Source organism: Petaurus breviceps, unplaced genomic scaffold (genome assembly GCF_028583685.1).
Source record: "Petaurus breviceps papuanus isolate PSGF00001 unplaced genomic scaffold, PetGlider_PUasm1.0 90919, whole genome shotgun sequence".
In the NCBI taxonomy this organism is placed as follows: domain Eukaryota; kingdom Metazoa; phylum Chordata; class Mammalia; order Diprotodontia; family Petauridae; genus Petaurus; species Petaurus breviceps.
Window position 1 is genome coordinate 37,347,312 of NW_027187378.1, and position 23,789 is coordinate 37,371,100.

Here is a 23,789-nt window from a genome sequence, read left to right on the forward strand (position 1 = left end):
ATACCTGAAATCCTCTAGAAACTGTTATTTCCACTATTTCTACTCCTCTTTGAGTAGAATTTTTTTTTCTTTCTCCCTCTATGCTCCCTTGCAGGATCTTCTCTCTTCTACAAACTTCTTCTCAGATAGTAAAAACACTTTTGTAATCTGGGGTCAAACTCGATTTCATTTCGTGTCCCTCTTTTTGGTCCCAGGGGTCTTTTGTTAACAAGATAAACAGAGAAACTGCACTATATGTCATTAATATTATTCAATATTGCTTAGAAATGCTAGCAATAGCAATGAGGAGAAAAAGAAATGGAAGGAATCAGAATAGGAATGAGGTAATTATCTCTTTTTGTAGATGATATGTTTGGAAAATCTTAAGACAACTATTTTTAACTAGTTAAAACAATAATTTTATCAAAGCAGTAGGATGTAAAATAAACCCACATAAATCATCAGCATTTTTATTTATCACCAACAAAACTCTGCAGGAAGAGACAGCAAAAGATATCCCATTTAAAATAACCAAACAGTATAAAATACCTGGGAGTATAATTGCCAAAACAGACCTGGGAACTACATGAACATAATTATAAAACACTCTTTATACAAATAAAGTCAGATTCAAATAATTGGAGAAATATTAATTGTTCATGGATAGGTAAAGCCAAAATAATAAATGACAATTTTACCTAATCTATTGATTCAATACCATTCCATATAAATTACTAAAAATTATTTTACTGAGCTAGAAAAAATAATAACAGAATTCATTTGGAAGAACAAAAGGTCAAGAATTTCAAAGAAACTAATGAAAAAATGTAAAGGAAGGAGGTTCAGCAGTACCAGGCCTCAAACTATATTATAAGTCAGTAAATATAAAAACTATCTGGTACTAGCTAAGAAAAAGAAAAGTACATCAGTGGAACAGAGACAACAGAATACACAGTAGTAAAGGACTATAGTAATCTTGTGTTTGACAAATGTAAAGATTTAAGTTTTAGGGGTAATTATTCATTATTGGTAAAAATTGTTGGGAAAGCTGGAAAGCAATCTGGTAGAAACTGGGCATAAACCAACATCTTAAACCATGTGCCAAGATGAAGTCAAAATGGATACATGACTTAGATATAAAGGGAGATATCACAAGAAAATCAGAAGAACATGGAACATATTACCTGACTCATGGGATAAGAAAACAATTTATGAATAAACAAGAGATAGGGAACATTGTGAGGTTTAAAATGGATAATTTTGATCATATTAAATTAAAAAGTTCACGTACAAATAAAACAAATGTAACCAAGATTAGAAGGAAAGCAGAAAACTGGAAAAAATTTTCAGTCTTTCAGATCAAGTCTCATTTCTCAAATATATAAAAAACTTTGTCAAATTTATAAGAATACATGTCATTCTCCAATTGATAAATGGTCAAAGGATATGAACAGGCAGTTTTTCAATGAAAAAATCAAAACTATATAATCATATGAAAAAATGCTCTAAAATCATTATTGATAAGAGAAATGCAAATTAAATCAACTTTGAGATATCATCTTACATCTATCAGATTGGCTAAAATGATAGATGTCCTTCAATTGGGGAATGGCTAAATAAGTTGTGGTATATGATTGTGATGGAATGTTAGTGTGCTATAAGAAATGATGAGCTGGTTGATTAGAAAAACATGGATAGACTTGGACCTATGAAGGAAGATGCTACCCACTTCCAGAGATAGAACTGATAAATAGAAGTACATACAGTATGGTCTTACAGGTATATTATCATATACATGTGTACACACACACGTATATTTGTGTTTAATTGTAATATATACACACAACCTACAAACATATGTATGTATATATACATATTCATGTTTAATTGTATCCTCTAGGGCAGGGTGGGGAAAAAAGCACACTGCAAAGAATGAAAGAAAATTTGGAAGGAAGAATAGAAAAGCTGGGTAGCTTTGAAAACAATATACAGTATTTATTACAGTTTTTCAAAAAGAAGTAAACAGGGGTGGCTAAGAGGCACAGTGAATAGAGCACCGGTGCTAGTCAGGAGGACCTGAGTTCAAATCTGGCCTCAGACACTTAACACTAACTAGCTGTGTGACCTTGGGCAAGTCATGTAACCCCAACTGCCCTGCCCTGCTTTCTCCAAAGAGGAAAAAAAGTTTGAAATGGAAACTTAAGGTTTTATATTGAATCCTCTATGTTGTATTGTATATATGGAAATGTTTTTTTTTCTCTTTTTATATTCAAGTATTTAAGTTGAAAATGAATAAAACTAGGGCAGCTAGGTGGCACATTGAATTGAGCACTGGCCCTGGAGTCAGGAGGACCTGAGTTCAAATCCTGCCTCAAACACTTAACACTAGCTGTGCAACTTTGGGCACGTCACTTAACCCCAATTGCCCTGCCTTCCTCCCTCAAAAAAATCCAGTAGAAAGTGGGCTCAAGTTTTGAGTACATGATATGGAAAGTAGGCCAGTGTAGCTGGATTGAAGGGGTAATGGCATAAAGTATAAAAAGATGGGAAAGGCAGGAAAGAGTAGATTATAAAGAACTCAATGCCAACAGACTTCATATTTGATCCTGGGTAGTAACAGGCAATCACTGGAAATCAATGGGAGGTGGTACATAGGGAATAGAGTGGCATGGCCAGACTTTTACTTTTGAAATATTGCTTTGACAGTTGAGGGGAAGATGGACTGGTGTGGAGACTTGAGAAAGACCAACTGAAGTCACTGCAATAGCCTAGGCGGGAAGTGATGAAAGCCTGAGCCAGCATGGTGGTTTTGTGAGTGAAGAGAAAGGGCATGAATGTGAGATGTTGTGAAGGTAGGAACTACAAGATTTGGCAATGGATTGCATATGTGGGGTCAGTGGGGAGTCAGAGATGATATTGAAGTCACAGGACTGGCTGAATGGGAGATGGTGCCTTTGACAGTAATAGGAAAGTTCGGAAGGAAGGGAAGGTTTAGAGGAAAAGATTAAGTTCTACTTTGGACATTTTTGAGGTGCTTATGAGATATTCAATTCAAGATATCCAAGAAACATTTAGAGATACGTGACTGTGGCTCAGCATAGAGACAAGGGATAGCTAGATAAAACTGTTAAGCATCTGCACAAAAATGATAACAGCCCATGGAGGTGATAACAATGAGATTCTAAAAAGCAGGGGGTCTTATCCTTTTTTGTGTGTGCGTCATGGATCACTTCTTAAGAATGTTTTTTTTTTTCCCTTTTGGAGGGCAATTGGGGTTAAGTAACTTGCCCAAAGTTACACGGCTAGTTTTTTTTTTGTGTGTTAAGTGTCTGAGGCTTGAACTCAGGTCCTCCCAACTCGGGGGCCAGCATTTTACTCATGGTGCCACCTAGCCGCCCCTAGAATGTTTTTTAAATAAAAGAAGGAAATGCTAAATTTCTGTTAGAGGTTGGTGAAAATACAGATGTAATTTTCCCACCCAAATTCATGATTGCCTTGAAATCCATCCTGTCTACCTGCAGGGGTCCATGCACTACAGATTAAGAACCACTGATATAAAGGGAAAGGAAAAGAGGACCCAAGACAGAACCTTTGTGAACAGCCATGAATAGTGAGCATGGAATTGATGAAAGAAACGTAAGAGTAGTTAGCTCAACAGGAGAACCAGAAGAGAACAGTGTCACAAAAACACACAAGTATCTAGAAGAACGTGAATGATTGCCAAATGTAGCAACATTAAGAGGCAGTTAGGAGCACTGGGCTTGGAATCAGGAAGACTCCTCTTCCTGAGTTCAAATATGGCTTCAGACACTCACTAGCTGTAGGATCCTGGGCAAGTCATTAACCCCTATTTGCCTTAGTTTCTTTAACTGTAAAATAAGCTGGAGGAAATGGGGTCACAAAGAATTGGACATAACTGAAACAACTGAACAACAACAGCAACATTAAAATAGATAGTCGTTCATTGTGACTACTTGGAATGAAAACACTCATGTGGATATGTAAGCCTTGTTATATTTCTTTAAAAAAAATCACTCATTACTTCACCATTACATTTTCATGTATCACAGAACTGAACAAATGTTCAACATTAAGTCATGGCTGGTAGCCAAGACAGTGACAGGTAAAAAGCAGTCTGAGTTTCATTACAACTTACCCAGTACTTAAGAAATGACTAAAATGTTCTCAATGAAAAACCCCATCAGAAGGGCAAAAAAGAAAACCCCTCCTTCCCTTATGACAGACTGTGTGTATGAGGCTGCCAAGCTTCTGGTTCTGAATCATATCAAATGTACTCTTTCCAGGAAGAAATTTGTGGTCAATAACTGTTGAGAAAATGATGCAGTGAACCTTATTGTAGTTCTGCTGATTTTAACAGTGTGATTGAAAAACCCACCCCAATTCTTCCTCCCTTCCATTCCACTTTAGAAACACCAACTCAGCTATAGCCACATCATTTCCTCTCCAACTTCATTTTGAAATGCAGCTTCCTTTTTACTTTTAATTTGGGCTTCTAAAGCATCATCTCCAGAACTATCCCAGGAAATGTGGCAATTCGCTTTAGTGGAAACCACAACTACATTCAGTTTGTCATGAGCGTAAAAGAAATTGACAACATTTAGATCTAAGAGAAAAGTCCTGACATAGCTAGTTAGCAGAGCCTACAACTAGGGAGAGTCAAGAGACATGGACTGTAGATACAAGTCTGTTACTAACTAGCTGTAATAGGCATGTCAACCTTTCTGTTTGGTTAACTCATCTTTATGATGGAGGTGCCTGTTTTAGCTACCTCAGAAGGCCAAATTAAATGTCAAAGCACTTTGGAAAATATAAACTTCTATAAAAACTTCAAGTGTTAGTTAATAAATATACTTTAAAAAATGTCAGAAATGTTTATTTATGTGAAGCTGATGATGTGGCACTCTCTATTCCTTACCAAACAACATTAGGTTCATCTTGAGCTATTTCCCACAGGAATAAAGGTAAGAGAAGAACTGGTTTAGAAGCAACAAAATAATTATGCCTTTTAAGACTCAAGGCTACGAATTTCCCAGGGACTTATTTTATAGAACTGTAACATATAATACTCTATTAGTTTTGCTAAGGTTTTTAGTTGAGCATGTTAGAAGTATTTTTGATTGTGGATACATTATTGTAGCTTACAAAAGCCAGTTTCACAAAAGAATTGGCTTAAGCACGTCAATGCCTACATACATCTAGTTATACTGTGCTAGTTCAGAAAGTAATACAAAACAAAACAATCCTACTAGCCTCATAATACACTCATTCTCCCTGTCTACAAGTAATAGCTCCTTTGTACAGGTGTAAACACTACCACTTAACACACATTTGGTAAACAGTCCCTGATAATCCACAGGAAAGAACTGTTGTCTTACATTTAGAATACAGAGAGTGATGGCCCCACCTGCTGACAATGCGATAAAACAGCAGAAGAGGAAATCTACAATATCAGAATTTCTGCCTTCCTTTTTAGTCCCATAGGTCCATTAGACCTATTGAAAAATGTTTGAGATACTGCATAAATGTCATAATTATCATTAGCAAAGACAGATCAGAGTTCTCCAAAATACTCCAGTGATCTCTTCAATGACCTCATAGCTTTATCACCAGTTCTTTTTAGTTTTAAATCAGTTGTACAGCTCCAGAAGCCACTAAAGGTGCAATGGTTTTGTATCTGATCAAATGTTGAGAGCCTTCCTCCAAGTCAATCACATAATCGCTGAAAGAAAAAAAAATACATATTTGTAGAAGAATAGAGCATGGTTGTTTTCCTTAAGAAGATGACCTTTTGCTACTGTGATAACTAAGTTACCTACCTTTGTTCATCTGTCTCTGGCTCTACCAAAATGTTTTCTTGCCTTTCCTTCACTCTCAGAAACACATATGAATCTAAATCAGGTTTGGGAACTGCCAGAAAAACAATGAATGATTAACAGTATGAAAAAGGTAAACAAAGCCTAATGAAGACAATATGAAAAAATATCCTTCCCATATTCCATATATAGTTCACATACTCATTCAACAAGGATTACTGAAGTAAACAACCATAGTAGCCTAGTGTTTGATAAACCCAAAGACCCCAATTTCTTGGATAAGAACTCACTGTTTTGCAAAAACTGCTGGGAAAACTGGAAAACAATAGGGTACAAACTAAGTATAGACCAACAACTCACACCACATACCAAGATAAGATCAAAATGGGTACATGATTTAGACACAATGGGTGACACAGTAAGCAAAGCAGAAGAGTAAAGAATAGTTTCCTGTCAGATCTATGGAAAAGGGAAGAATTTATGACCAAACAAGAGATAAAGAGCATCACAAAATGTAAAATAGGTAATTTTGATTATATTAAAATAAAAATTTTTTACACAAACAAAACCAATGCAATCAAGATTACAAGGAAAGCAGAAAGCTGAGAAATAATTTTTATAGTAAGTGTCTCTGATAAAGGTCTCATTTCTCAAATATTTAGAGAACTAAGTCAAATTCATAAGAATACAAGCTATTCCCCAGTTGATAAATGGTCAAAGGATATGAAGAGTACATTTTCAGAAGAAATCAAAGCAATCCATAGTCATATGAAGAAGTGCTTTAAATCACTTTTGATTAGAGAAATGCAAATTAAAACAACTCTGAGGTACCACTTTACACCTATCAGATTGGTTAATATGACAAAAAAGATGACAGAACAAAAATATGACAGAAAAAAATGCTAAATGTTGGAATATATGGGACAATTGGAACACTAATGTACTGTTGGTGGAGTTGTGAACTGATCCAACCATTATGGAGAGCAATTTGGAAGTATGCCCCAAAGTGCATACCCTTTGATCCAGCAGTACCACTACTAGGTCTGTATTCCAAAGAGATCATAAAAAAGGGAAAAGGATCTACATGTGCAAAAATATTTATAGCAGCTCTTCATGGTGGCAAAATATTGGAAACTGAAAGGATGCCCATCAAATGGGAGAATGACTGAACAAGTCGTGGCATATGAATGTAATAGAATACTACTGTGCAATAAGAAATGATGAATGGGCAGATTTCAGAAAAACCTGGAAAGCCTTGTATGAACTGATGTGAAATGAGCAGAATTATGAAAACACTGTACACAGCATCAGCAACCATGTGATGATCAACTATAAATGACTTAGCTCTTCTCAGCAATATAATGATCTAAGACAAGTATAAAGGACTTATTATGGAAAATGCTATCCACATCCAGATAAAAGAACTGATGGACTTTGAATGCAGATCGAAGCATATTTTCTCACTCATTTTCTACGTTTTTTTCCCCTTTTGATCTGTTTCTTCTTTCACAACTGTGACTAATACAGAAACGTTTGACATAATTGTATATATATATATGAACTATATCAAATTGCCTACCATTTTAGGAAGAGGGGGAGAGAAGGGAGGGAGGAAGAAAACTTGGGAACTCAAAATCTTGTAAAAAAAAATATGAATTTAGGGGTGGCCAGGTGGCGCAGTGAATAAGAGCCGGGATCTATTCTGGCCTCAGATACTTAACACCCACACAAAATAACTGGCCGTGTAACCTTGAGCAAGTTACTCAACCCCACTTGCTTAAAAAAAAAAAAAGAATGCTCAAAATGGGAAAATACTATTAAAAAAACTCAAAAACCAAAAAGTATTTACTGAGCATTGTTGGTACTAGGTACAGTAAAAGATATGAGCAAATGTTTGAGACTCCAGTCCCCTTTCACCCGTAAAACAATGCCAAATAAAAAAAAGAGAAAAGAAGCCCTCTCACAGGAAACAATTTCCAAGAAAAATAAGAGAAAAAAAATGAAAGTAATGAATAAGTAAAAATGCCCCAAATACAAATGTTTTGCTTTTGTCACATCCAAATTCAAGTTATTTTACAAAAAATAAAATGTACTGTATGGTTAAAATCTGGGAAAACAGGAAAATCCACAATAAAAAATATTCCAAATTACGAAAAAAAAAAAAAAAAAGAGGGCCAGAATCTCCCATCCTGGGCCATCTCCAGTCGTTCTGTTGTCTATCTAGCCACTAGACCCAAATAGCTCTGCAGGAGAAAGTGAGGCTGGTGACCTTACACAGCCCTCTCTCCCTCAAATCAAAGTCAACTGCAAATCATGTCATCATCTCCCTGATGTCGTGCTCCTCTTCGAGAACGAAGGACAAACAAAACACTATACACACACACACACCACACACACACACACACACACACACACACACACACACACAGATATGGGTGTGTGTACACACGTACCCATTAAAGAGCCTGAGTCAGGTCTAGCCCAGAATTATGCTCAAAATCACTAATAATCAGAAGTGCAAATTAAAACACTTATGAGATAGCATTTCACATCCAAAGGGGCAATGATTGATTGTAAAATATGAAAATACTGTTTTTTTCAGATTTGGGAAAAGAGCTGATAAAAGTGAGAATTAGTTCAAAGACTTAAAAATATAAAATTAAGCAAAAAAAGTATAAAATTGCTATTATTTTAAAAACATGACTAGGCAGATAGAGATAAGCATTATCTTCTCTCATAATTAACGATAAGAATTACCAATCAGTCCCAATGATACAGAGGAATAATGCAAATGGAGCCCAGAAAAAGCCCCATGTGCCATGTGCATTCTTGCCTCTGCACCATTCCTCTGCCTAGAATGCCTACTCTGTTCTATTCTACTCTTTGCCTATTCAAATCTTGATGACAGGCTATTGGGAAAGGAGAGAAAATTAGGATTACTAGGTTTCTTTTTGAAAGATAATAAGCATCTGGGTTGGGCTTACAACTCTTGATACTTGCAGCCGTGGGGCAAGATCATGGACTCAGTCCTTAGACTAAGGCAGGCATTTCCAGCTAAATAATGGGGGCAGTCAACTAAGGACAAGCCTACAACTCTGCCCCTCTGAAACAGCACAGTCTTCCAACTATGGGTTGGGGGAAAACAGCTAAGCAGTATAATAGCCTGTGACCCAGAATTAGGAAGTCCAGAGTTCAAATCTTCAGATATTTACTAGCTGTGGGACACCGGGCAAATTGCTTAATCTGTATGCTTGTTTTCTCAGCTGTAAAATGGGGACAATAATAGCATCTCTCCCCCAGGGTTGCTGTAAGCATCAAATAAGATATTTGTGAAATGCTTAGCATGCTGTCAGTGCTTAATAAATGCCTGGTTCCTTCCCCTTCTCTGCCTACTAAAACAACCTGGAAAATAGGTTAAAGAGACACACTCCATAAAAACCATGAGAAGAAAAGGAACATGGATATCATATTTCAAGAAATCATTGTCTAGATCTATTAGAATCAGAGAGCTAAGTGAAAATAAAAAGAATCCATTGGTTACCTCCTAAAAAGAACCCCAAAACAAAAACTCCCAGTAATATCATAAGGATATACTGCAAGTAGCCAGAAAGCAAGAGTTCAACATACAGTTTAGCAGTTACCACCATAAAGGAGAAGAGGACCTAGAATATAACATTACAAAAGGCAAAGAAGGACTTTAAGCAAGAATAACTTGATCAGAAAAAGTAGGAGGAAAAACATGGATCTTTAATGAGGGGTGGGGGATGCATCACTTGAACCTCACTTTCATGTGAACTGGTCAAAGGAAGGTAGAACAACACAGGGTTTGGTAAATAAATACATTAAATTCAACAGGGAAATAGGAGGGAATGGGGAAAGGACTTCTTTATTTGGAAGTTCATTTGTGACATTCAATTTCTGTTTCTACAATTAGGTTATTTAAATTCTCTATTTCTTGTTCTATTAATCTGGGCATTTCCTCTTTTTTTTAACAGCATCTATTTAAGTTTTCAGTTTTATTGACATATAGTCGGACAAGTTTCTAATAATTTCTTTGATTCTGTTTTTGTTGTGAAGTAAAAAAAATAAAAGAGCTCACAAGATGTGGAGAAGCAAGTATTTTTCATTGTTTATACTTGGAAAGGGAGGTTCCACTTACCTGACCTTAGGAGATCCACCTTCTGCAGGTTAGGAGGCATGTGCCTTAAGGCCACATTTTTCAGATAGGTTTCCATGTTGGCCATGTACCTGAAATATACAAATTTTGACTCTTATGATGTAGGTAATAGGAAAAAACTGCCATTTACCAAATGTATAAGTGATGTACTCTCCCTGGGTATATAACAGGGCTTCAGAGTTCCCCAAAACCCTTGGTATGATTAACCAAGTTATCTTCTGACACATCTAGCATCAGAGTTGGAAGGGCAGGTTACTGAAGAATATAATAGGGTGACACCATTTTAAAAAGATAGCTTCAGGGAGGGATAAAATACAGTTAAACCAAACAATGATTGTTAACAAAAAAGCGGTTTTTAAGCTATTTAGAGAACAAGATAAAAGGAAATGCATTACTTCTTAGGGTTGCTAAGATGACAGTTATGAATGGAGATAAGATAAAACTGAGAACATATTTTGTTTATATGATTCTTAGAACAGGAAGGACAAAATTTAAAAGGTCAATGCAAAAATGAATCTTAAGACCAAGGAAGAAGATAAGAGCACCTGCCTTTAGTTAGTTCAAGTCATTTGGCTAAGACAAACTGCAATATATCCTAGAATATCCAAAGAACTTGTAAATATAATTTCTAAACCCTTGTCAATGACTTCTGAGAAAATGTGGAAAACAGGAAAGGTGTTGCAAAAGATGTAAAGTGATTTCAAACTAGATAACTGTGAACTAGAATTCCTATCTGGTGAAATTCTGGCAGTAAAGGAGTGGGTTATGAGGACTCAGGGAACAGCGATCACTATGAATCAGTGTGGACTCCTCAATATTTACACTATATATCTTTTTTTCTTCTTGCCTTTTCGTGGGCAATTGGGGTTAAGTAACTTGTCCAAGGTTATACGGCTAGTTTTTTTTGTGTGGGTGTTGTGTCTGAGGTCGGAACCGTATATCTATATCTTTAATGTATAAGCTTGTTGGCATGCTGTCTCTCCCATTAAAATGTACCCTCCTTGAGGGCAGGTAATGTGTTTTCGACTTTGTGTCCCCAGGATTCAGCATCGTGCCTATCACTGAGTACACACTTTAATATATACTTGCTAACTGATTAAAAAAAAGTTGTAGTAAAACTAACTCAATTTCTTTTCTGACCTCATCACTGGACTGGCAGATCAGAGAAATGCTATACTCACTGTATATCTGAATTTCAACAAAGCATTTAACAGAGATTCTCACAATGTCCTTATGCATAGAGAGTTACACTAGATCATAGTACAGTTAGGTGGATTTGGAACAGGTTAACAGAATTGATTTCAACTGTGCAGATGACCAAAGGGGCAATAATATATAGCTTCAGTCTGGTTCCGTTCTATATTCGGACCAGTAATTTGTGCCAAATGTATAAACATGAAATCTGGGGAGATACATGATATATTGATGACAGATGTGAGGTTCAAAAAGATCTTGGTTGGAATAGAGAATTAAACTAATAATAGGTAATTTAATAGAGATAAACATAAAGTCTAGCACTGGGGCTCAAAATATCAACAGTATAAGATGGGGGAGAACTGGCTAAAAAGTAGTTTATTTTTTAAACTCCTCTCTACCAAGTTTGGGTTTTAAGACTTCAACCTCAAATGTATTATGGTATGATTGAAAAGGTGACTGACATAATCTTAGGCTGCTTTAATAGAAGTACTTATTTCACAAGGTTGCTGGGAGTAAAGCTTACCAGGTATATGAATTATTATAGTTTCCACAACAAGGTGATAGGTTCAGCCTAATCTTTCTTGTTCAGACTACATTTGAAATATTGTACACAGCTCTGAGCATCAAATTTCAGGAGAGATAAAGCAATAAAATACTCCACAAATCCTTTATGACGTGTATGAGAACTAAATGTGGTGGTATATGCTCCTGGGGAGGCTGAGGCTGATGGATCTTTTGTGTCTGGGAGTTCTGAGCTGCCAATTGGGTACCTGCACTAAGTCTGGAACCAATGTGTGAAGTCCCTGGGAGAAAGAGGTCTTCAGTCTGGTTAAGGAGGGGCAAACCAACCCAGGTTCCTAGGTTGGAAACAGAGAAGATAAATCTTCCATATGAATCTAGTAGTGGGAGCAGGTCCACAAGCCTGGGAGAGCCAGTCTCAAAAAAAAAAAAAAAGGTGGAGGGGACACTAGGTTCTCAAAGGCTATGCCAGAACAGTCAAGCTTTGCCATGTTCTAGCAAAACAAAAAAGTTTCAGGTTCAGACCTGGCAATAGATTATATCTGCTGTCCAAGGACAAGACTGATTAAGTATGTAAAGGCTCATCAACCTGCAGGCTGGAAACAGGGTAATACACTCTTTGGCCACGGCAACCCATGAAACACAAGAAATAGAAAGTGGTACTCCACACTGCACAGCCTCCTGTTTCTATAGTAACAGTGACAGACAAGGCATGGGGGGGGCCAAAGTCTTTAGGAAATAGTTTTTAGACTATAGGGAAAGGAGAAGGGAATAAATATTTCTATAATGTCTACTACATGTTAAGCACTGTGCTAAGTGTATTTTACAAATGTTATCTCATTTGATCCCCACAACCACCCTGGGAGGTAAGCTATATTGTTATCTATATAGAAACAGAGAGACAGAGGATAAGTGACTTGCCCAGAGTCACACAGATAGTTAAGTGTCTGAGGTCACATTTGAACTCAAGTCTTTCTGAATGGAGACCTTCTGCTCTATCCACTGGACCATCAACTGCCTCTACAAAGACTAAGTTCTACTATTAGTTCTTTAAGTTAATACTATTAGCCTGGAGAAGACTTAGGGTGGACATGAGAACTACCTTCAATTACTTAAAAGAGTTGTCAAATGGAAAGAAAATTAGTCTTAATCTGCTTGGCTATAGCAGGCAGAATTAAAAGCTAATAAATTTCAGACACCAATTCAGGCTTAATGTTAGGGGAAACTTTCCAGTTACTGTATCTGTCCAAACATGGAGTGGGTTACCTTGGGAAGTAGCGAGTTGCCCCTCAGTGCAAGTCTACTGTCAAGTATCATGTAAAGTGGATATTTTTCAGGTGTGGGGGCATCTAGCTGGCCCCTGAGGTTCTTTCCATTCTTGAGATTCTATTGTGTTTGTCCTTCGTTTTTGAAGAGGACCATGATATCAGGGAGATGATGATATGACTTGCAGTTGACTTTGATTTGAGTAAAGGAGGGCTGTGCAAGGTCACCAGCCTCAGTTTCTCCTCCAGAGGCATCTGGGTCCAGTGGCCAGATATTCATCAGGAAGACTGGAGATGACCCAGGATGGAATGGCAGACCCTGGACTTTTTAGGCTAAGATCTTTTCAGGTTCTCACTTTGAGTGAGGTAAGACCTGAATAGGTCTTTTTAAGAAGTGAATCAAGGGATGGCCCCTTTAATTAGAAAAAAGAAAAAAAAAATCAAGCTGAGAGGTGAAGACCCTCAGGGTTGCTGTTCCACAGAGAAAGTTACCATTGACATTCACTCCTTCCTTCCCTCCCTCTTTTCTTGAGATTCTGTACCAGTAGAGGAAGTATTATAAGGACACAAAATCTACTGAAGTAGCAAAAAAAGTAAGAGCAACAGGATAATAGGAGAATTCTGATTTTTTGATTCAACTGATACCAAGAAATCAGTTGATGCATGAGGATTTTTAACCTGGAGAATTGATGACTAAAGGCTGTCATGTGAAATAGGAATTAAACTTGCTCTGCTCAGTTTACAGAGTGAATTACTAGAACCAAATAGGTAAAAGTTAAAGGGAAACAGATTTCAATTCAACAGAAGAAAAAAAACTTCTAAAAATAGAATGAGTTGCCTTGGGAAAGTAATGAGTCTACTAGTAGCCTGACCACTATGTATTTTCTTATCAATGAAGGTGTCTCTTCAAGTACAATCTGGAAGACCAGATTGTAATATGTTAGTCAGGACCCATATTGGGTAAGGGCTGGACTAGATGACCTCCAAAATTCCTTCCAACTCTGCGATCATATGACTTACTGGTCACTCACTCTTTGGCAAAGGCAAACTCTTCTGGGGAGAGAATAGAAGGTTCTCCTTTAGAACGTGTCTTTTCCTTTTCAAGAACATGAGGGAAAAACTTCTCTATCTGCCATGGAGAAGAAAAGTTATTATTCACCAAGCTTCCACTATCAAATATTCTCTTTTCAAAGATAGACATAACCTCAATTTATCATGTCTATCAGAAATAAAATGCCCAACATTAACCTTCAATAAACTACCTACATGTTTATAACAATTGAAACCTTTTTTTCTCACTGAGAGGAATCTTCTTAGAGTGTTTTATTTATTTTTATTGGAATCAATATAATCTAAATGACCACATGGTTCAGAAGATTGACTATGCTACTAGATATTTCTTATTCTATACGAAATGTCTAATTCTCTAGTCAAAACTGTCTCATGGTCTACTTGATTTCTACAGTATAATAAATTCCACTTAATTTTTCAAGCCTGCTTCTCCTTTACTCAAAAAAATAAAACCCACTCCCCTTTCCTTTTGTGCAAATAACTATCACCTTCTAATCCACTTTCTTCATCTACAATTCCTTAATTACTAGAAAATATAATTTTTTCCATCAGTAGCACTTTCTGTTCCTGAGAACTTTTACAGACTACTTACAAAGCACTTGTTAGGGACCTTTGCTATATACAAAATTAACTTAATGAAGATATTTTTTGTTTGTTTTGCTTTTTGGAGGGGTAATTGGGGCTAAGTGACATGCCCAAGGTCACATGGCTAGTCTGAGGTTGGATTTGAACTCAGGTCCTCTTGACTCCAGGGCTGGTGCTCTATTCACTGCACCACCTAGCCACCCCAATGAAGGTATCTTAATGTCTAACCTTCATCAGTCGACACCTCAAGTAGCTGCTGAGGACGTAACGGATTCTTTCTACCTCCATATGGTGGATGCTAACCTTCAAATCACCCTTCTTCGCTCGTCTGAGATTCTTTTCCTATTGAAGAACAAATTCTAATTAAAACATCCTGGCTACAAAGTGTAAAGGTATCTTTGGCTACTTGTAGTCTACAACCCTTCTACATTCTAGAATGCAGGAAGCTTTTTTCAGGCAGAGAATCAGAAAACTTTTTACTTTCTCTTTGGGATTGAATTTATTTGTACAAATTTTGAAACCCAACCGTCATCAGCGAGAAATGAGTCACACTTCTAATAATTAACAATGGCTAGCCACTGATTTTCCCAAACAAATAATCTTAAAGATGATGACACAAGGAACAGGGATAGTACTGGAAGGACATAAACACTAGTTTGGAAATAGCTAAATATCAGATCTTTGATGTTATCTTGTCCTTTCCCCAATGATATTCTGAAAGCAATCCCAGTGAAGGTTACCTATACTAACCAAACCCATCTTAATTTCTCCTCTTCTTCCTCCTGAAACTGAAAACCCTTACCATGTGATCCAGCTGCTCTATGACACATTCTACAATTTCACACTTGTTCTCCAGTAGCTCAGGGGAAAATTTTTCATTTAGCCAGGCCTATGGAAGAAAGCACAATAATATGAGTGCTCATGAGAAAGCCACTGTGACAATCAGAGGAGTAGAGGCAACTCTGAAGCTGTGTCAGTCCCCACACTATGAAAATCATAGAGTCCTTACATAAGAAAACTATTATTTATCTAGCAGCTGAAATTACTGGATATACTATGAAGACAAAACTATATTTAAAGAATGCTTGGATGGATTTTCCTTTTTCTCCTGGTTTTGGCTTGAAAGCTGTGTTCATGGATCCTTACCTCTGACAGTAATGTTATCAAATGTCCAAATAGTACCTCTCATCTGGTAGTAGTGACAAAACTTCTACTTCTGGATATTTATGCATTGGTGATATTTTCTGATAAGCAGGCATGTTCCACTGATGAAGCAGTGGCACTATTCTTGTTATCATAGTTGAAATAACAGTTTTTACATTTACACATATTTTCCTCCAGAGAGCTCAAAGAATTTTAGAAACACATTTTCATTCATCTTCCTCAACATCCTTATGACGTGAATAAGAAGCAGCAATTATTAGCAGGTTTTACTTATAAGAAAACAGAAAGGCTAAATAATTTTTAAAAAGTCCTAAGAATGTGACAGGGACCATATTAGAAACTTCATTCCCTAAATATGCTCATTCATTCATTATGATAGAAATCTTAATTCTGTCCTAAGAGACATTTAGAATGGTTGGTCTGCACTTGTATACTTGACCATTCATAGCTGACTATGAATATCTACATGGATCTTTCTATTACAAGGATTAAAATTTTATTTTAGCTTGTGTATTATATGAAGAATATACCCAATTTCCCCCTTTTTCTTAACTGAATTCCTAGTCTTCCAATCACCATTAATAAACATCAAGTACATAAATGCTTACCAACATTCCCCAAGAACTTATCTGGTGGTCTATAATAGTATTACAAATTTGTCAAATTAAGCAAAAAGATGAAATTTATCCACAAATAGTTTATAGTCTGGGAAGATACACTTAAGGATAAAGTAAAAAGAGATTTTTATCAAATAATTTAAAAACGTGTTTCTATAAGAGATTTTTTTTTTTTACTCAATTCAACAAACATTTACTGAAGGCTCTACTATATGCAATTTCAACTAAAGTCCCACTTCCCTGCTTCGCCATGGCTAGAAATGACCCTGGGTTCTTGAAAACTATGCCACCAAGCCCAAGATTTGGAAGGCTCTGGACCAAGCTTCACAGATTTTAACAATAGGCCTAATGCGTGGGTAAATGAGGCTCATTATCAGAAAATTTTATCAGGCAATGATGAATATTTTTGCTACTATAACTCATAAGAAGGTAAAAGTTACAATCTGATTTAGTGGAGGTAGTATTCACATTGATAAAGTCAGAGATCTGAATATTAATGCAGTATGATAGACATTGAGGGATAAACAAAACCAAATAAGACCTAAGTTTCTGCCAATGGAATATGCAATTACACGAGGAATATAAAAATACTAAAAGGGGATCACTTCTGCGTGGGGGTTGGAGGGTAGGAACTAGAGAAAGTTACATAAAAGAGATGGTATTTGAGTTAAGCCTTAAAGGCTCAATTAGAGAATTTCTCAATTAGAAAAATTCGATGAGGGAAGTAGAAGAATGTTTATTATTCTGGGCTTAGGGAACAGTATGTGGGGGTGGTAAGGACTGACTGTGAAGGGAAATAATAAGATAGGGTTGGGAAGAGAGTCAGATTATAGAAAGACTTGAATACCAAGCTAAGGAGAATTAATTTTCGTTGGAAGGCAATGGAGAGCTACTGGAATCCTTTGATGAAGGTAACAACATGATTAGATTTGCACATAATGTGGCATTTGTTGAAGAATGGACTGGAAGTGAGATGCCAGTTCATAGGATCATAGCTCTAGAGCTGGAAGGAACCTCAAAGGCAATCTCATATACATTAAGAGAACTAGGGCCCAGGAAGGTTGAGTGACTTGTCCAAGGTCATAGATATGTAATAAATGTTCAAAATGGATATGAATGCAAGCCTTTTGACTCCAGTGCAAATGCTCTTTTCATTGTACTTGTATTGCTTTGAAATATTAAGACAAGAAGGAATAAGGTTGTGAATTAAGGAAATGGAAAGATGCTTAGAGACATTTTGGAGGCAGAATTAACAGGACTCCCTGGCTAATTTGATGTAGATGTCAAAGGAAAAGGCATCAAAGATAGAGTTCAGGTGACGATTATTAATAGAAAACAGGAGAACAGGAACACAAATTTTGGGGGAAGGAGACAAGACTAATTGGACATGCTAATTTTAAGGTCCTACTGTGTACTAGGCAGATGGAAATACAGATCTAGAACTTAGGAGAGAATTTGGAGCTAAAGATAATGGTATAGAAACCAAATAGCAGCATAAAAGAAAATTATAGGAGTGGTGATATGCTAGTTATGACTGGTTTATAGCAAGAAAAAGATTAGGAAAGGATAAAGGACACTGAAGAGGAAAAGAGCGACTGTTCAGGAAAGGGATATGCAATAAAAAAGGCAATAGGATGAAATTTTTTTAAAGTGGAAGAGGTACAGAAATAGTTTCAGAAGATGAATAGCAGGGAAAAGAGTTTATGGGAAAAAGATGAGAGGAAACAAAAAAGTGACCAAGAATATAACTACTGGGGGCAGCTAGGTGGTACAGTGAATAGCATAGTAGTCCTGGAGTCAGGAGGACTTAAGTTCAAATCCAGCCTCAGACACTTGACACTTACTAGCTGTGTGACCTTGGGTAAGTCACTTAACGTCAATTGCCCTGCCTTCTCCCCTCCAAAAATCATTTAAAGAAAAAAAAAAAAAGACAATTTGGCACTGTTTTGCTATTCCCAGTTCTCTCTAGCAAGCCACAAAAGATGTTAAAAGATGACCAAGTTTTTCTAACAGGAGGCCATATAATCAGAAATCCATGTGTATAGACTGCATAAGTGCTTCACAATCAATAATCAATATAACCTGGTAGCTTGACGCTTGATAGCAGTCAGATAGTTAATTGAATGGTTAGATCCTACTAGCTAGGTAATCAGGTACAAGTTTTTGCTAAAAAACTCAGGCGAGCTGAATTAATTTGGCCTAGAGACCTGCAAGCTGGATGGTTAAAGGCTGAGGTGTAGGAGCTCTTAAGGTCTCTATAGCCCTGCCGCCTCACCTATCACAAATAACAAAACATGCTGGGTTTTTGGTTTTCTTTAACTGTTTTATCAACTAAGTCCAAAGGTGTTCCTCACTATTATCATCTATAGGGAGTTAGACTTCCTTTAGTGCAGCAATGGGGAGTTGAAAGATTCTTTTAGATATCAGAGCACTCCTTGGGTTAGATTGGTTCCTGTGCTCTTGAGATTAGCCTGGATTCTGTTCCTGCTATCTCTAGGTTCTACAAATAAGAGTATGTAATAAAACTAAGGTTTAGTGCAGGGTTTCTTCGGGATGTTCACCTGCTCCAGTTTTCCAATAAGCTCTGCAGGAGTTAGTACCACCTCCTCACTACCTCCATCAGAGTCTTGCTCGGTGAAATCTGTCTCTTCCGTCATTCTCTGAAATCTGAAACCCAATGAACAGATTAAAGTTTGCCTTTCATCATATAATAAAAATGATGGGGGCAGCTGGGTGGTGCAGTGAATGGAGCAGCAACCCTGGAGTCAGGAGGACCTGAGTTCAAATCTGTTCTCAGACACTTGACACACTTACTAGCTGTGTGATCTTGGGCAAGTCACTTGACCTCAATTGCCCTGCCTTCCCCCCTTCAAAAAAAAAATGACTCATACTTATGTAGCAGTTACAGTTTACAAAGCACTTTCCTCACAACTCCTTGAGGCCTTACTCCAGATGAGAAAATTGAACATCAGGAAAGTGAAATGACTTAGCATGACTGAGCCTGGAGATTGAAAAAGACCTCAGAGATAATTTCACTCAACCCTCTCACTTTAAAGATAAGCAAACTGAAGGGGCGGCCAGGTGGCTCATCGAGTAAGAGCACCGGCATCAGTGTCGGGATGACCTGGGGATCAAATCCAGGCTCAGATACTTAGCACCACACCCAGAAATAACTGGCTGTGTAACCTTGAGCAAGTTACTTAACCCCGATTGCTTTAAAAAAAAAAAAAAGATAAGCAAACTGAGGTTTTAGAGGTAAAACTTTCCTAAGGTCATACAGGTATTAAATATTCTCTGATCCTAAATCCTGTGCTTCTCCCACCCCCAAGTATTAAAAAAAAAAATTACTTATTATCATTCTCAGAACTACAGAGTCTGAATGCAGACTGAAGCAAAATACTTACTGCTCTCTTTTTTGTTTTATTTCTTCTCACTATCCACTCCATTGGTTATAATCCTTCTTTACAACTTGACTAACATTTAATGTGAAGGTATCTGTAGATCCTATATTTCATGCCACCATGGGGGAAGGATGAGGAGAGGGAGCAGGAGAAAATTTGAAACTCAATGGGTTGAGAAACTGAATCTTGTAAACTAAAAGTAAATAAATAAAAATTTTTAAAAAATTACTTATCTCTCTCTACCACTCCACCTGCCCTATTGTATAATGTTTTAAAAACCTTGTAATAAATATATCTAGTCCAGCGCAAGAAATTTCCACATGGCCCAAGTCCAAAAATGTTCATTCTGCATTTTAAGTCCGTCACCTTTCTGGCAGGAAGTGGGGATGAGTTTTCATTTTCAGTCCACTGGACTCAATGATACTCATATATCATTGACCAGAGTTCTAAAGTCTTTTAAAGTTGTTTTTCTTTATAATATTGTTGTCATTATATAAATTGCTCTATTGGTTCTGCTCCCTTCACTCTTGATCAGATCAGAGAGATCTTCCCAGTTTTCTCTGAAATTATTTCATTATAGTATAACAATATTCATATACCATAACTTTTTTAGCCATAAAGAAATTTGGGGTACAGGCCTAGAAGTGGTATTGCTTGATCAAAGAGTAATAATAGCTAACATTTTTATCTCATCTCATTTGAACCTCACAATAACCCTGAGAGGTAGGTGCTATTTTATATATATATATACACACACACACACACACACACACATACACACATATATATGTATGCACATATACTTATACACACACATACACACACACACACACACACACACACACACACACACACAAACTGACACGTCCAGGGTCACACAGTGTCTGAGACCAAACTGAAGTCAGGTCTTCCTGATTTCAAGCCCAGTGTTCCATTCATGGCTCCATATAGCTGCCTACCCATGCAGTTTAAATAAGGTGAAGTTTCAAACTGCTTTCCAGAACATCTAGACCAATTCACAGCTCCAACAATAGAACACTAGTGTGATTATTTGTTTTCTTCTTTAAAAAAAATCGCTGTCAGTCTGATGGATGTGGGGTGTCAAGTCTGAGTTCCTTTAATTTGCATTTCTCTACAAGTACCCAGTACTTTTCCCAGTACACGACTCAGTTACTAGTCTGATAGCTTAAATCTTCACAATAAATACAAAGTAACCAGTTCCAGTATCATCTAACCTCTCATAAATGAGGAGGCCCGGGCTCAGGGAGCTCCCTCTGAGCGCTTCGTGGTTCAGCAGGGGTGGGGTGGGGAGCGCGGGGAGGACCCTGGGACTCCTCAGCGCCCCCCCCCCCCCCGCCTCCTTCCCAGCAGGGCGGCACAGCTGGCCCCGGCGCGGGGAGGGCCTTCCCAGGGCCCTGTTCCGTCCCCTGGCCCAAGGGGCGTCCTCGCCCTTTCCGCTGTCCCAGACCCCTGTGGCAGCCTGCTGAAGCCCAGGGGCCCCTTTCCAGAATAAGGTTTTTAAACGCACCCAGTCACAACGAAAGCCGACCACAGGGGAACAAAGGGGTAATTTCCAGGCCCCCCGACTAGCACCCCCACGTTGGACGGCCTCTCTCCCGTCTCACACGGATCACGGAAGGGCATTTGCGGTGGCAGCCACCTGAGGGTCGGGGTCTTTTGGGGGCCTCCGGCTCCAAGTCCAGCTCGGACGCCCCGTTAGCTGGGCGATCACGGGGTCACTTCCACTTCGCCTCTCCAAGCCCGGATTCCCCTCGGAAAAATGGGGTTACATGTAACCTACCTCACGGGGTCGTGGGGAAGCTCCAAGGAGATCCGACGGCTAAAGCACTTTGCAAAGTTTGGAAGCGCTCAGGAAGCGTCAGCTGCTCTTATTTTCCAGTGAGGGGACTGAGGGAGAAACACCTGGATCAAGAAAACCTGGATCAAGGGTCCAATTCCCAGGGGTCAGACCACCGGGGGAAGAAGTCGATAGTTGGGGGTGGGGTGGGGGAAGGGAATCCCTGATCGCTCCTCCCTAGGCCCGCCGGGCCCCGCCTCTCCAACCCCGACTTTCATTCAGGGCCTGGGTCTCGATTCCGAGACCAGGGGAGAAGAAAAAGAAGCGGCGGGGAGGTCCATGGAGGAGCTGAGGGGAGCGTAGGAGATGGTGAGAAGGCGGGGAGAGAGGGCAGCACAGCAGCTCTTACATTACCTGATTACCGGCTCTCTTCCCGAGAGCTACGTTTCCCGCCTTTCTCTCCAAAACTTTCCTCCCAGAAACTGACGTCACCACGCCAACGTGAGAGCGGGGCGTGGGCCAATCACAGCTCGAATATAGACCACACTCGGGTCGCCCCGCCTTGGCATTCTTTGGCTCGGGGAGGAGAGGAACCGCTAGAAGCGCCCCGGAGCGCGCTCGGCGCTGTCAATTGTCGTTAGCCCCGCCCTCTCCGTACCCCACCCTCCCGCATTCCCACTCCTCCCTGGCCAATGAACGGTGCGCACAGGAGGCAGGGCCTAGGTAGGCAGCCCTTCATCTGGCCTGGAGGGGGCGCCCCGGTACCGCGACTGGGAATGGGAGGGCCTGGGCTTTGTCTGTGGGACTGTATTCTGTTGGGGCAGGAATCCGTAGTGAACTACAGTTTTATAGCACGTAATTTTCCCTCAGGAAAACAGCTTCTTGTCATTTCTATAGCATTTTCATTAAGGTTTACAAAACGCCTCCCTTCCCTTGTTTTTATTCACAGTTATCTTTTTATAATTTGTCCCTGGGTTGGACAGTGTAAAAGTTACCAGGTGCAGCTAGGTGGCGCCATGGTGCGCAGAGTGCTGGGCCTGGAGCCAGGAGGACTCATCTTCCTGAGTTCCGATGTGATCGCAGACACTGTGTGACCCTGGGCAAGTCTCTTAACTTTCTTTGCCTCTATTAGGTCCAACATCTTTGACAAAAGAAACCCCGAATGGGCTCAGGAAGAGTCTGACACACAACAAACAAAAGTTACCAATGGTCCTTTTTCTTGGGGCAGGGCTGAGGGAAAGGGCCGCCACTCAAGATAACCCAGGAGCATGCGCACTAAGTTAATTTACTAGTCGAGGGGCCACCCCTGGCATGCCCTAGCAATGTGCAGCAACAAGCGATAAGTCCTATAGTGCGCCAGGCCAGCTACGGATTCAAAGACAAAGGAAACAATTATTGCCTTCGAGGAGTCTAACATGAAAAGGGAGGGGGGAATTTTTTAAATTGTTATTGTTAATTCACTATCATTAACATAAAAGTTAATCACAACTAGTGGGGAAATTAATATATCATACAAGTCATAACCATATTACATTGAGACATATTACAAATATATAACAACACATTTTTTACACCAAAATATTTTGGCATCAATGGCCGACCCATTGTACCAATGCTTATCAATAAATATTGACAAAGATTAAATTTTTTAGTAAAAATTTCTAAAAGAAACCAAGTTGACTAATCTAGTAATTCTCATCATGGCACCAAGTGGCACCCATGTCATTTCACAAATATGGTTAAAAATTGTATACATGTTATACACATCTTTCACACACATGTGCATATGTGTACATACATGTATGTGTATGTGTTTGGAAAGGGCTGTGAAGGTGTAACAGAAAGGACTTTTTGTTAATGATAGAACAGGACTTCCAGAGGACACAATGGAAGGGTAAGAAAAAGTAGGGTAGGGACCCTGGAGAGATGAGACTGAGGAATGGGCATATGTGGGTCCCTGTACAGAGGGGTGGTCAAAGAAGGGAGCATGTGCCTAGGCAGTCTACAGCTCAGAATCAAAGGGATTTGGGGACCACAGGGTAGTAGATTGTCCCACCTTTCACAATAGGAAAGATAATGCTGATTTATCAGTCTCTGAGAAAGAGGTCAAAAGAGGTGTGTGGTGGTTGTTTGTGGACAGGGGAGTGGGGTGGTGGTGCTGAGGTGGACAGGACCAAGGGGG

General features: G+C 38.7%; 1 protein-coding gene across 3 annotated transcripts; it reads right to left on the bottom strand.

Moving 5' to 3' along the window:
* Window positions 1–433: 433 nt before the first annotated feature.
* Window positions 434–22,168, bottom strand: GINS4 (GINS complex subunit 4). Of its 3 annotated transcripts, none has more exons than XM_069075838.1 (9): window positions 22,022–22,168; window positions 21,611–21,732; window positions 18,970–19,075; window positions 15,430–15,516; window positions 14,856–14,969; window positions 14,003–14,100; window positions 9,973–10,061; window positions 5,817–5,907; window positions 434–5,719 (listed from the first exon to the last, which is right to left on the bottom strand). In XM_069075838.1, the coding sequence occupies exons 3-9, from the start codon at window positions 19,063–19,065 to the stop codon at window positions 5,623–5,625; spliced, it is 672 nt and encodes a 223-aa protein (XP_068931939.1). In that variant the 5' UTR covers window positions 19,066–19,075; window positions 21,611–21,732; window positions 22,022–22,168; the 3' UTR covers window positions 434–5,622. The 3 variants fall into 3 exon arrangements, with proteins under 3 accessions (XP_068931939.1, XP_068931940.1, XP_068931941.1); XM_069075839.1 differs by having other exon boundaries at window positions 21,611–21,717; window positions 22,022–22,165; XM_069075840.1 differs by lacking the exon at window positions 14,856–14,969.
* Between the last annotated feature and the right edge of the window lie 1,621 nt (window positions 22,169–23,789).

Excerpts from the sequence above, each read along its gene's own strand:
- GINS4 (XM_069075838.1), bottom strand. The coding sequence starts at position 19,065 with ATGACGGAAGAGACAGATTTCACCGAGCAAGACTCTGATGGAGGTAGT. Across the intron at positions 15,517-18,969 it reads TTATTGGAAAACTGGAGCAG|GCCTGGCTAAATGAAAAATT; the intron begins GTGAACATCCCG and ends TTTCTTCCATAG. Across the intron at positions 14,970-15,429 it reads TAGAGCAGCTGGATCACATG|GAAAAGAATCTCAGACGAGC; the intron begins GTAAGGGTTTTC and ends GTTCTTCAATAG.